The 12,245-nt window shown below is 49.4% G+C and overlaps 1 protein-coding gene across 3 annotated transcripts in view; it reads left to right on the top strand.

The window, feature by feature from the left end:
- The window catches only part of TTC39A (tetratricopeptide repeat domain 39A), a 51,917-nt gene extending 40,244 nt beyond the window's left edge, over positions 1-11,673 (top strand). For 2 of the 3 annotated variants that reach the window (XM_005894721.3, XM_070368086.1), the window contains exons 13-18: positions 3,124-3,215; positions 5,158-5,278; positions 7,363-7,474; positions 7,885-7,999; positions 8,927-9,043; positions 9,556-11,672. In XM_005894721.3, the coding sequence (XP_005894783.1) occupies positions 3,124-3,215; positions 5,158-5,278; positions 7,363-7,474; positions 7,885-7,999; positions 8,927-9,043; positions 9,556-9,679 (681 nt within the window). In that variant the 3' untranslated portion in view covers positions 9,680-11,672. Of the gene's footprint in view, positions 1-3,123; positions 3,216-5,157; positions 5,279-7,362; positions 7,475-7,884; positions 8,000-8,926; positions 9,044-9,555 lie in introns of all 3 variants that reach the window. The other variant, XM_070368087.1, reaches the window with a different exon arrangement.
- Positions 11,674-12,245: the final 572 nt, after the last annotated feature.

Raw genomic sequence — 12,245 nt, forward strand, 5'->3', positions numbered from 1 at the left:
TTTAAATTAAAGTGATCTAGAAGCCTTCTTAGCAGCAGCAGCAGCAGAAGCCTGCTTGTGAAGTGGGGCAGGCAGCTGGGCCTTCTACCAGGGAAGAAGAGACCTGAGGTGGCCACAGAGCTTCTGTGAGGAACAGAGGGAGGGCCAGGCCTCCCACATGTCAGCAAGTCTGGCTGTGAGTTGGCTCAGTCTTCAGCTCTGTGGCTTTGGGGTGGTCAGCCCCCCTCTCTCTGCAATGCTTTTCTCAAAAGGGTTTCCTGTGAAAGTAGGTAGAGGTTGTGGCACCTCGAGTTCTCGGGCCTCATTCATCCCTAATTTCCAGCGCTTGGCTACTGAAGTCCACCAGCTTCTAGCTCTAGGGAGTTGGCCCGTGGCCACTGCCCTGCGTGCCAGCCCCTCTGCTCAGTGTCTGCCCGTGCTAGGCTGGCTCACCCCGTGGGCCTCGGCCCTAGTGCTTGCAGCCAGAAACCAGGCGGTGACAACTGTGTGCTCAGTGCCGCAATGCGGGGGTCGAGGGGGCCTTAGAGGCAGCCCTGACTAGCCCAGCCAAGAGGACAAGGAAGGCTTCTGGAAAAGATGTCTGAACTGAAAGTCTCGAAGGACGAGGAGTTATGGTGGCAGAAGGACACGCCAGGCCAGGAGAACTTCAGGGCACAGGCTGGGGAGCCAGGGGGCTGCCAGGAGGCCCTGTTTAACCAGGTGAAGGGCTTGTGGATGGAAGTGCAGGGGGGCCGTGGAGGGATCTTCCCCCTCTAAGCCACACACTGGAAGCTTCTTTGGGACAAGGACTGTCTGCCTGCACAGAAGCTAGTAGAATAATCCAGCAGAATAAATACGTGGAATCAATAGGCAAACAGGTAACTCTGGGAGACCGGACTCCCCCTCAGGCAGGGTGGCTATGGCTCTCCATCAGCATGGCCCCATAACATCCCTTAGGAACTTGGATGCCCATGGCTCTCACCATGCTAGGTCACTGCATCTGTCCTAATTCCTGTTGACTCAGTCCGGGTGGGGGGCAGGGTTGGGGAAGAAGCTCTGACAGGAAGCCCACAGATGCGCCTGGCAACAAAGGGACAGTGGGGTCCCAGGCAGAGGGACAGCACAAGCAGGGGCCTGAGGTGAGTTTAGGGAGTGATGGGGAAGAGTGGCCTGGAGGAGGAGCCAGAGAAGCCAGTCTCCAGGGCCCTGAGTGGCTGTTTGGGCTTTAGCCTGACAGTGGGGGAGCCCTTGTTGCTTGTGGCTTGTATTTGTGCTTTTAGACATCTGTCCTGCAGTCACTGGGCACCCTCACATGCCAGTCCTATTCTAGGGCAGGTCATCTACAACTGAACAAAGCAAAGACCTCGAGGCTCATGTTCTAGTGGGGCGAGAGACAAGAAACATAGATGATGTGCAGTGTGAGATAACGTCAGGTTCTGCTTAAGTGCAATGAAAAACTGGGCAAGGTGCGGGTGCAGGATGTGGAGAACAGTATGGTCAGGAGGGGCCTGCCTGAGAAGACACCAGAATGGAGTGAAGGAGCAAGCCAGGCTGACATCTCCGTGAAGAATGTTCCAGGCCTGGTAGATGTTAGGACAGGTGTAGAAGGAAGCTGAAGCCATGAGTTGGTATATTCTGGAAACAGCCCAGAGGCCAGTGTGGCTAGAGCGAGGGGGCACCAGTGACGAAGCTGGAGGAGAAATTGAGGGAAGCTGCATCGGGCCTCGCAGGCCATGACAGGGAATGTGGGCCTTTTCCCTAAGTGTGATGGGGTATCATGAGTCAAAGAGGGACTGCTGTGACCTTATTCTAAAATGTCCACATGGCAGTGGTGTGGAGAATGGCTGGTGGGGGGCAGGAGTGGGAGCAGGACATCAGTGAGGAGACCACATGGACTAGGGCAAGGCCTGGAGCGGGGAGACGGTGTGGCGTGATAGGGCCAGGCCAGTGGGATTCAAGAGCTCTGTGGGTAGTAAAGTCCTGAGGGCTTGGTGGCTCAGTACTGGGGCCAGGCGGAGGGAGAAGGCACAGGTGACACCAGGAGGTTAAAGAGGGGATGGGGGACAGATTTCACTGAGGGGAGCATCTTCTTAGCACACCCGCAAAGACCAGGTTTTCCTCACGTTGTGAAGGGCAGGCTGAGGTGCCGAGGGCAGGCTGGAACTGGGAGCAGCCCTGGGTTTCAGCATGGGTGGGGCTCCCAGGTGGAGATTGCTTTCCACCTTCTCCTAGGACTAGACTCCAGGATGTCCGGCTCCCTTCCCTCCTCTACCCACTGTACTCTGCTGGGTAGCAGCCCCAGGGGGTCTAGCTGTGGTTCAATACTTGACCACTGGAGGGCAGCACAGAGCCAGGCTCCTCCAGCATTGAACTTCAGGCAAAGGGGAGCGGCTTTCAGGGATACATCTCTGAGATGGGGGTGAGGTTGGGGCTCTGCAAACCACCCCTTTCTTGTCAGTGGATCCCTTGAAGCCACACACACCTGGGGTCCCTCCCAGCTCTGCCCCTAGCAGCCCTGCGGCCCCAGGAAGCAGAGGTAGGGTACAGATTCCTTTCTGGCATTGTCTTTGGGATATATGTAAAGTGCCTGGTACACAGCAAGCAGTCTCACCAAGGGACCCTGAGATGAGCCACAACCCGGGTCCCTGCCCCTCCTGGCCTCACACTTCTTGGGTATTCCATGCTTTATGCTACCCACCCATTTGTACCCCACTTACACACGTCTCTGCCCTCCCTTTGATCAGGACGTTCCTTTTGCCTGGAAGGTCCTTTTTCTGTTTCCGTGAATCTTCCCGTTGGCTTTCAAGGGCCCAGTGTGAAGTGGCTGCTTCCCTTTGCATCTTCCCTGAAGCCCCTGCCGCCCTGTCTTTGTATCTCCATCCTGTCCTCAGCTCCGCCTGGCGCACCACTAGTTGCTTGCCGTCTGCCCAGTGGCTTCAAAGTGGAGAGGTCAGGTGCTTAGACATGGCCCATCACGGATTTAACTCCTAGGTCACAGACTCAAGTTGCTTCAGCTTCCTGACCCAGTTTCTCCCCTGGGGGTTGGGGATAATAGTGAGGTTCCAGTGAGGTGTGTGTGCCAGTTCAGGACTGTGATTTGGAGGGCAGGTTGCTTATACCTGACTGCTGCTCTGCCTCACACAGGCCACCTATATCTACATGAAGGCCGCCTACCTCAGCATGTTTGGGAAGGAGGACTACAAACCGTTCGGAGATGACGAAGTGGAGTTGTTTAGGTGGGTGCGGCCATTGCATTCCATTGTAGGTCTCAGCCAGGCTCTGCCCACAGCCACCCTGAGCAGAGGGAGATGGGGGCTTGTCATCCCCAGGGCCCGGAACCCCAGCCCTCCCCAATCCTCCCCCCACCCCCACCTCCTCTTGCTGCTGCTGTTAGAGCCCTTTGAATCTGTTCAGAGGTTTTCTTTCATAAAAGTGGTTTTGTCAACGTCGTTCCCACTGTGCCTCTTTGATCCAGAGTGTAGCACAGATGCGGACACAGGTCCAGAGAGGTTCCTTCTGCCTGAGTTAACCTGATACACTCAGAAAAGCAGAGTTGGAATCACGTAAGCAGGATTAAATCTGGCCTCTGCCATTTGTTACCTGTGTCATCTGGGACCCTTTCAGCATCTGTAAAATGGGAATAACAAACTCGGCTTTGCAGGGTTGTTTTGCAAATCAAATAGAGACTAGATTTAAAGAGTCTGCGGTGGGGCCTGGAGCCAGTACATGGTGGCTGTTTTTATTCTTACCTGCACTGCTGTGTTTGCCTTCTGCGAAGGGCCTGGAGCAGGACTCAGCCATGGCAGGCCTGAGGCGGGAGCCTTGGGCTTTTCCCCAGTCATGGTGAGGGTTGGCCCCAACGTGCAGATATGGAAATGAGTGTAACCATTGCTTCCTGGGCTGTCACAGTCACAGGGTGCTGTCATTTACTGAGTGACTTAGTTTCTTTATCTTATGTAACTCTTCTAGAAGATTTGTGAAGGTAAGAATCTGTGGGGAAATAAGAGGTATTTTTCCTCCATCCTTCTAGATTCTTGGCTGAGACCCTCATAATAAGATTAATGGAAAAGCAAACAAAAATTTAATAACTTCTGTATGGGAGGGACCCAGGAAAACTGAGTTGACTCTCTGAAATGGCCCAAGCTGTTACCTTAAATGTCATCTCCAGCTAAAGCAAAAAAGAAGATGTAGTTGGATGGGGAGCCAGTTGTGGGAGGTTTTCAGGTAAAAGAGAGGGTATATGGTTGTTATGCAGATTTTAGTCTCCACCTTCTTCATTGATAAGTTTCTGGAGAATTAGTCTTCCTCCTCTTCCTGGTCTAGAGAAAGACATCCTTACAAATGGACATTTTCCTTGAAAATGTCTCTTACGAGAAGGTTAAATTCTACTAGATTTTCAGAGCATTTGATGTGTTTGCTGTTTTCTTAAAAATAATCAGCCTAAAATAACCCTTATGCCAAAGACGCATGTTTGGGGATAACAACTTCTCCTTTCCATATCATTGTCTCCATTTTAGGGATGAGAAAGCAGGCCCAGAGAGGTTCCACAGTGAATACATGGCAGAGGTGTTTGCTGGGGACCTCACAACTAGGTCCAGCTGTTTCCTGGGCCTGGACGGCTCAGGTCACAGCCATACCCCCATGATCGTGGCAGAAATTCAGGGCAAGGCAGAGCTGGGGGGGTGGGGCCCCAGATGTAGTCTTGCTCAGCTGCATACCACATTTTACTCTACCCTTGGAAACAGCTGAGGAGGCTGCAACTCACATGGCCAGACTTAATGAAAGGTTTGTGCTGTGTGGTCTTGGGCAGGTCCTTCCCTTTATGAGTTTTAATCTCCTCTGTGAAACTAGGGTCAGACTTCTGCTGGGCCCTCAGGAAATGGGGGCTGGGAGTAGAGAGGGACAACTGGAAGGCATAGCAGGCCTGAGGGGCGGTGGTGGTGGTCATGTACATTCTCACCTCTAGCTACTGGTGCAGAGGAGCCTGCCTAGCCATAGGAAGTGGTCAGATCTTGCAATAGGGCCTATGAAATTAGGCTGTAGCCACAGGCTATGAAGCCAACACTCTCATCATATAGATGATGAGGCCCAGAGAGGGGTCAAGCAGAGGCTGGGCAGGTTGGGGACTCTTGGTTCTAGCATTTTCTTGCCCTCTCTCCACCCTCATCTCTTCCACAGAGCTGTGCCAGGCCTGAAACTCAAGATTGCTGGGAAATCTCTACCCACAGAGAAGTTTGCCATCCGGAAGTCCAGACGCTACCTCTCCCCTAAACCTATCTCATTGCCCGTCCCTGCTCTGGTGGGTAGGAGGGTCTTGACTGGTCCTGAACTCATTTGGGATTGTGGGGATTAGCTGAGGGTCAGGGATATAGCCAGTGACCCTGGAGGGTGTGGATGCAGGACAGAGACCTTCATGACTCCAGGGCCTGGAGATGATTTTACAAATCACCTGGCCCTGGGTGAGGGACACATGAGTTTGAGCCTACCTCAACCTCTGAGAAAGCACTGGTCTACTAGGGATGGGGTTGGGCAGACAGGTGAGCAGGCTGCAGATGCCTGAAAGCAGAGAGCGCAGCTCTCCTAGATAGGCATCTCTCAGCTGTTTGTGTTGCCATCCTGTCTGTTTCTGTCTTGTCACATGATTTTAATTATTGTTTATACTGTTCCCCCATCACTGCCCCAAGCTTTTCTGAGGCTGGGACCCCTGTTACAGTCACCTTTGAAATAACAGTAATTGCTGGCATTGCTACTGGGCACATGCTGTGTTCAAGGCTCGTTACACCCATTGCCTATTGCCTTATCTGATCTTCACAAGAACCCTCTTAGGTGCTGGTGGCATCTCCATTTTACAGAAGGGGATAAAAAGGCCTAATAGATACGTAGGAAGCTAAAATATAGATAAGATATAAGTAGAAAGATGAAATAACTTGTCCAAGTCCCATAGCTGATGAGTTAGAATCTGAACCCAGGCAGTCTGGTTCCAGAGCCCATCATAACTTTCTGAATCACAATTATGATGCTAATTCCATGCATGATCTGAGCAGGCATCAGAGCAAGTTCTAGTTTGTTAAGAGTCCTTGTTATTCAAATAATAAGGCAGCCAGAAAGGTAGGAAGGGTGCTGCTTCAGAGACCTGGCTCTGCTGCTCACTAATTGTGTGACTTGCATACAAGGTCCCCTTCCCCTTAATGTAAATATCTACCTTGCCCATTTCATACAGCAGGTATGAAAGTCTGCTGATAAAAACTTATTAAACACTACAGAAATTAACAAGTTCAGTATTTATGTAGAATTTATTTTGAGCTTATATCCTGAATATCTTTAAATAAATTTTGAACTATTTTACAATTCAAAATATACAATAAAGCTGTCATCAAATTGGGGCATATGTTGTAAGGAGGGGCAGGGAAAGCAGCTAACCGGATATTTAGGGGAGAATTTCCAAAACTGTAACCTGCAAGATGCTATGTGCGCATAAGATTATTTCTGTGATTAAATACATTTGGGAAAGACCAGCCTGAACAAAGTTTACATACTGTAGACCTTCTTGGAGCCTTTATATGCTCATCTGCATGGTAGGTCTCCGAGAAGAAGCTTGAAGATGCAGTTTATCCCTGTTATTTAGCCACAGAACTCTTTTAGACCATGTAATGATTTAATAAGTACTTGTCAAAACTTAAAGTCCCTGCCTAGAACATAAAAAAAACTATAAAAAGTCCTTCTAGAACTTTATGTATACAAATCACTGTCATGTCCATTGCTTGGTCTGATAGTTTAGGAAATGCTAATCTCGGCTAACTAGATTAGAGTTACTAGAATGAAAATTTAGTATTCTGAGCTTCCTGGCAGTTAAGGCAAAGAAAGAAATCATGTTTCATAGATGAAAACTCAGGCCCACTGCCTTAGTGAAATAGGAGAGAAGGTAACTTGGTCTTAAGCCCCTGAAGAGCTTACGTCAACTATGACTCTTCAATACAGGAGGCCGTTAGCTGGAGCAAGGAAGACAACTCCTTAGAGTAGGGGCATGACCTTGTTCTCAAAGGATGGGGAATTTGGACAGAGAGATGGGGAGAGTGCAGACTAGTGCCCTAGGGACCCAGGAACAGAAACGTAATTGAAAACTATATGAAAAGAGTGAGAATACGGGTCCATCTTAAATTCTCACAGGGGTAAGGAGAGATCTCAATCGTAAGTAAGAGATAAGAATCTCCATTCACTCCCTCAAGCCTTACAGCTTCAAAAGCTGGGCTGAGACTTACCATGGAAGATTAGAGCTAGAAGGGCCTTTAGTGATCCTCATCTGAGCTACACATTTTATAGACGGAGAAGCTTGAGGCCCCACTGGGGAGGAAACCTAGGACTGATTTGCTCCCCTGCCCCTAGGAAATGATGTACATTTGGAATGGCTACGCTGTGATTGGGAAGCAGCCGGAACTCACAGATGGGATCCTTGAGATTATCATCAAGGCTGAAGAGATGCTGGAAAAGGGCCCAGGTGACTACCCCAGGCCCTTGAACTGGCCAGGCTGGGTCTGACCACAGGTCTTTACAGCTGAAGTTTCCCTCTACCCAAAATGTCCTTCCTCACTTCTCTGCCCTGGTAATTGTCCTCTGCCTTTCTAGGCTGAGTTTCAGTAACAGCTCCTCCAAGAAGCTGTCCCTTGTCCCCCAGGGAGCATCAGGGCCTCTGCTGGGCTTCCACAAGCCCCGAGCTTCCTTCAGTCAGTCCTGATTTCACTGCATTGTCATCGTCTCAGTATCTGTCTTTCCTCCCCAGATGTGCGCTCCCTGCGGACAGGGGCCATGTGTGAGCCATCTCTGTGTCCCCAGGGCCCAGCAGAGTAGGGGCTCTATGAGTGTTGAGAAAATGAACAAAGCTGTCTTCCCTCACTCCCCTATTCTCAGAGAATGAGTACTCAGTGGATGACGAATGCTTGGTGAAGCTGCTGAAAGGCCTGTGTCTGAAATATCTGGGCCGTGTCCAGGAGGCTGAGGAGAATTTCAGGATCATCTCTGCCAAGTAAGTGCCTCTGTGGCTGCTGTCACTCCAGATGGCCTACTGCTGGGCCCGGGGCTCCAGGGTGGCATTTTCTGGGTTTCTCTTCCCATACGCACACATGCACAGTGCCTGACTCTGGCCTGCTCCTACTCGCTTCACATGTACTAGCTTCTGTTTTGTGCCAGGACCCTTCTAGGCCCAGATCATTCAGACCTTGTCCTCCAGGGCCACCAGAATGCCCAGCGACAGGAGCCTATCTGCAGTGTTTCCTGTGAATGGTGCCCCCTGGAGTTTGTAACTGAGACTCTCTATCCTTGGGGAGTACAGATATTAGAGAGACAGCTATAGGTAACTTAATCTGGTATGGTGAGGGCTGTGCCAGAGGAAAGCAGAGAGGCCAGCAGGTGCCAGGAGGAAGGACCTAAACATAATGCTAGATGCCAGGAAAGGCTTTCCAGTAACGCCACTTCAGTTGGCAAGTTTATCAGGCAGAGAAAGCAAGGAAAGAGGAGTTTTAAGTGGAGTAGGTAGAGCATGTGCTAATGCCTGGACACAGGAAAGACTTGAGGTCAGGTGACAGCGGTCAGTCCTTCCCTGCTTAGGTGAAGTCCTAGAGGGAAAGGGTTGCAGATGAAATAAAGGGCAGCAGTGGGGGGGGGGGTGGGGTTGGGGACTGAGGTGGAGGTGGGCCTAGGACATGACGTGAACCATAGGTTGTCAGGGACTCAGGGCCCAGGTGCAGAGGACTGGAAGGCTTTGCTGTGGTTCTTAAGTCTTTCTAGGGCTAAATAGTGGGAACCTTCCAAGTTGGAATTCAGGTCAGAAAACCCCATGAGACCATGAATTGGATCCTCCCATTTGGGAGACGCTCAGGAGGAGTCTGACGGACGTGCCCAAAGGATGTCTCAAGAGAAGAGCCTGTAAGCCGTGTTTTCTTCTGTCCTACAGTGAAAAGAGGATTAAATATGACCACTACTTGATCCCAAATGCCCTGCTGGAGCTGGCCCTGCTGTTTATGGAGCAAGGCAGAAATGAAGAGGCTGTCAAACTCTTGGAAACTGCCAAGTAAGGCTTGATTTGCCTTGGTCTGGCCTTTGTTCCCCATGAGCTCTGGGGAGGCAGAGGTGCCAGGCAGCAGTGTGAGAGGGTGCTGGCAAAGGCAGTGTAGGCAGCCCAGAGGCTGGGCCCGTGTCCCGGGGGAACCCAGTTCTCACCTGGTATAGGGAGGCTTCTTCCCTAATTTACCAAAGAGGAATTGAAATCCCAGACTCAATGACTGAGTTATCCAGGGTCACACTGCAAGCTTCAGGGCTGGTGTGAAGGTGCAGGTCTCCTGCCTTCTAGCCCATGGATCTTGAAATCATTCCTTCATACTGGGCCCCAAAGGACCAAGAGTGGTTCCAGAAGGCAAGATAACAGGTAATCCCTATTAAATTTAAGCCCAACTCTTTCTTTAAACAGAGATAGGGATCAGCCTTTAAAAACATTCCTTGGCTAGTGGGTTCCCACAGCTCAGACTAAGGGAAAAATCACAACCTGGAGCAGCTTCACATGTCTGATTCTCTGGTCTCTTCCAGGCAAAACTATAAGAATTATTCCATGGAGTCAAGGACACATTTTCGAATCCAGGCAGCCACACTCCAAGCCAAGTCTTCCCTAGAAAAGGGCAACAGATCTATGGTCTCATCAGTGTCCTTGTAGTTTTGTGCAGCAGTCCCAGGCTGGAAGACAGAATCAGCTGGACAGAGCTCCTGGAAACATTTCAAAAAGAACCCCTCCCCCTGCCCTGCCTTTGGGGTCCACCGGTGCTCCAGTGGGACAGCACGACATAGGTGTCTGTGCAGAAGTGAAGCCAGCATGTTCACCAGTGCGGCCAAGGGCTTCTGTCAAGGCCGGAGCAGGTGGAGCTCCCTGCCTGCCCTGTCACACATACGGGTACTTGTTTTTCACTGTGATGTTAAGAGAATGTATGAACAGTTTACATTTTCCTTAGAAATACACTGATGGAATCAAAGTTGGCTTTGGGGAAAAAAAACCACCAACCAACCACCTGTATGTAAATCACTGTTAAGACTTCAGCGAGGTCTCAGCTTCCAGGGCTGGAAGGACCCAAAAGAGGATCTGGACCTCAGGCTTCGAGATTTCTGAGGGCTAAACACAGGTTTCACACAATCCCACTACCTTACTTCTTACAGCCCCTTTGTAATTCTGCAATTGAAAAAAACAATCAAACATGTATTTTTAGTGAGATAATCTTGAGTCCATTTGTAGGAAAAAACATCAATTCCCACTACCAAGGAATGGTGATCTCGAGGCCTGAAGGAAAGGGAGCCCTTTCTGTGCCAAAGCCAAGAAATTTCGCAGGTAAAGTTTCTCAGACACTAGTCTGCTATACGCCAAACTGAAACCACTGGGAATGATTTATGAAAGATAAAAAATCTTCTATACTTCAAAGTACATTTATTTACTAATAGCATTTTTCTTAGAATGCTTATTCTTAGCCTGTTTATGTATGTTTTAGATTTTTCAGTTAAGAGAAAAGCTATATTTCAGTAATAAAACTTATACACTTCAGAGATCATGCAACATCTATTTCAGTAAAATACTTTGTTGCTTGAATTCTTGGGCAGGGCAGAAAGTTTCAGTCAGAAGCTATATGGCCCAAGCATGTTTTATTTAGACAACCTAATGTTTTAAAATTTTCAGAATAAGTTAACAAACATTTAAAAATGGGGAGACTTCACAAATAAATCTGGTTTCTGGCTTCTTACTTAAAAAATCTGGCAATACTGGGCCTCATTTTCACAAGGCAACAATCAGATGGAGCTGAGTAGAAGCTCTTTTCAACACTTATCCTTCTGGCCCCTTAAAGTGTCTGACTAACTCAAACACACAAATGCAGTTTCTGTAAGGGAAGGACCACAGACTTTTCCCATCTTCCAGCCTGCTGTATTTAGCAAACACTTTTAAGCATATGCTAGGGACAGGGTGGTTTAATCAATTAATATACAACCAAGTTTCCTGTGACTGATACTGAATGAAGTTATGGGTTTTAGGTAAAGCATATTCTCATTTTCGACTGAAAAGACAGTCAAAAGATCCTCTTTTGCACTTAGTGTACTGTCAGAGCAGAAATGCTACCGAAGGAAAGCTCCAGTATCTTGCTAGAACTAGACAAAAGAATGCTTTCCACAAAGGGCAAGCTCTCTCCCACAGCCTGGATGCTGGGTGCCCAGCCCAGCAGGGCAGGTGAAAGGGGTGAACTGGAGCTAGGCTGCTGAACAGGGTGGCGTCTTGGCCTCCCTCACAAATCAGAATGCTACCATTGCAGTATAAAAGCAGCACTGGTCACTGCATTCCAAACGTAAAATTGCCGTTTACAAAAACCTTTCTTCATCTCAGTGTTCATTTTAGGTGTTTTTAAACTCTTCATGCCAGGGTGATTTCCTAGTTGTTGCTGTTTCCTTCTGGGCGTCACGAGTTAGCCCCCCAGCACCTTAGCGTCTGTCTGCTGCCCTGGCTGCAGTCTTGTCAGTTTTGTCTCCCTTATCCTACCTGCAGCTTGGGCTCCGCCCTCAAACATGCTTGTGAGGGAGGTTCAATGGTTAGGACTTGGTGCTTTCACGGACGTGGCCGGGGTTTGATCTCCTGGTCAGGGAGCTAAGATCCTGCAAGCTGGATGGCCAAAAACAAACACGTATGTGAAGGAAGGTGAAAACGCTGGGAGCCTACCACCACTGTATCCTTGTGCAGAGGCCTCTGAAGGTGAAAATGCTGTCTTGAGATTCTCATTGTGTCTTGAGCCATTGCTGGTCATTGCTTCTCTAACACTGCAGACCTTCCTAGCACATCTGCCCTAGAAAGGCAGCTGATCGGGTGAGGAGATTTCTGGCCTCCAGGTAAGGAGACCTAATTGCAGCCCCTGCTTTGCTACTACTGCTTTTTCAGTGTGACCCTGGGAGTCATGGAGCCTCTAAAATTTAGTAATTTGAACTAGATTAAGGCTCTCTCCTGCTGTCAACAGTTCTAATTCTGGTCAAGTCTGTTTCTGGGCTTTCATCTCCAAAAAGAGGCAACGGATCTGTACCTTCCTATCTTTTGTCAAAGGCTTGTGTTGCCAGGTGGCTTACCAGAAGTGATGATAGACTCCCTCAATCAGGGGCCTCTACAGTGGTCCAGGACACCCAGAGCAACTAATCCTCATTTGCGGAAAGTCTGAGTCCTTGCCACACAGAGGAACTCAGGGAGCAGCAACTGTGTAACATGC

Source organism: Bos mutus, chromosome 3, assembly GCF_027580195.1.
Source record: "Bos mutus isolate GX-2022 chromosome 3, NWIPB_WYAK_1.1, whole genome shotgun sequence".
In the NCBI taxonomy this organism is placed as follows: Eukaryota; Metazoa; Chordata; class Mammalia; order Artiodactyla; family Bovidae; genus Bos; species Bos mutus.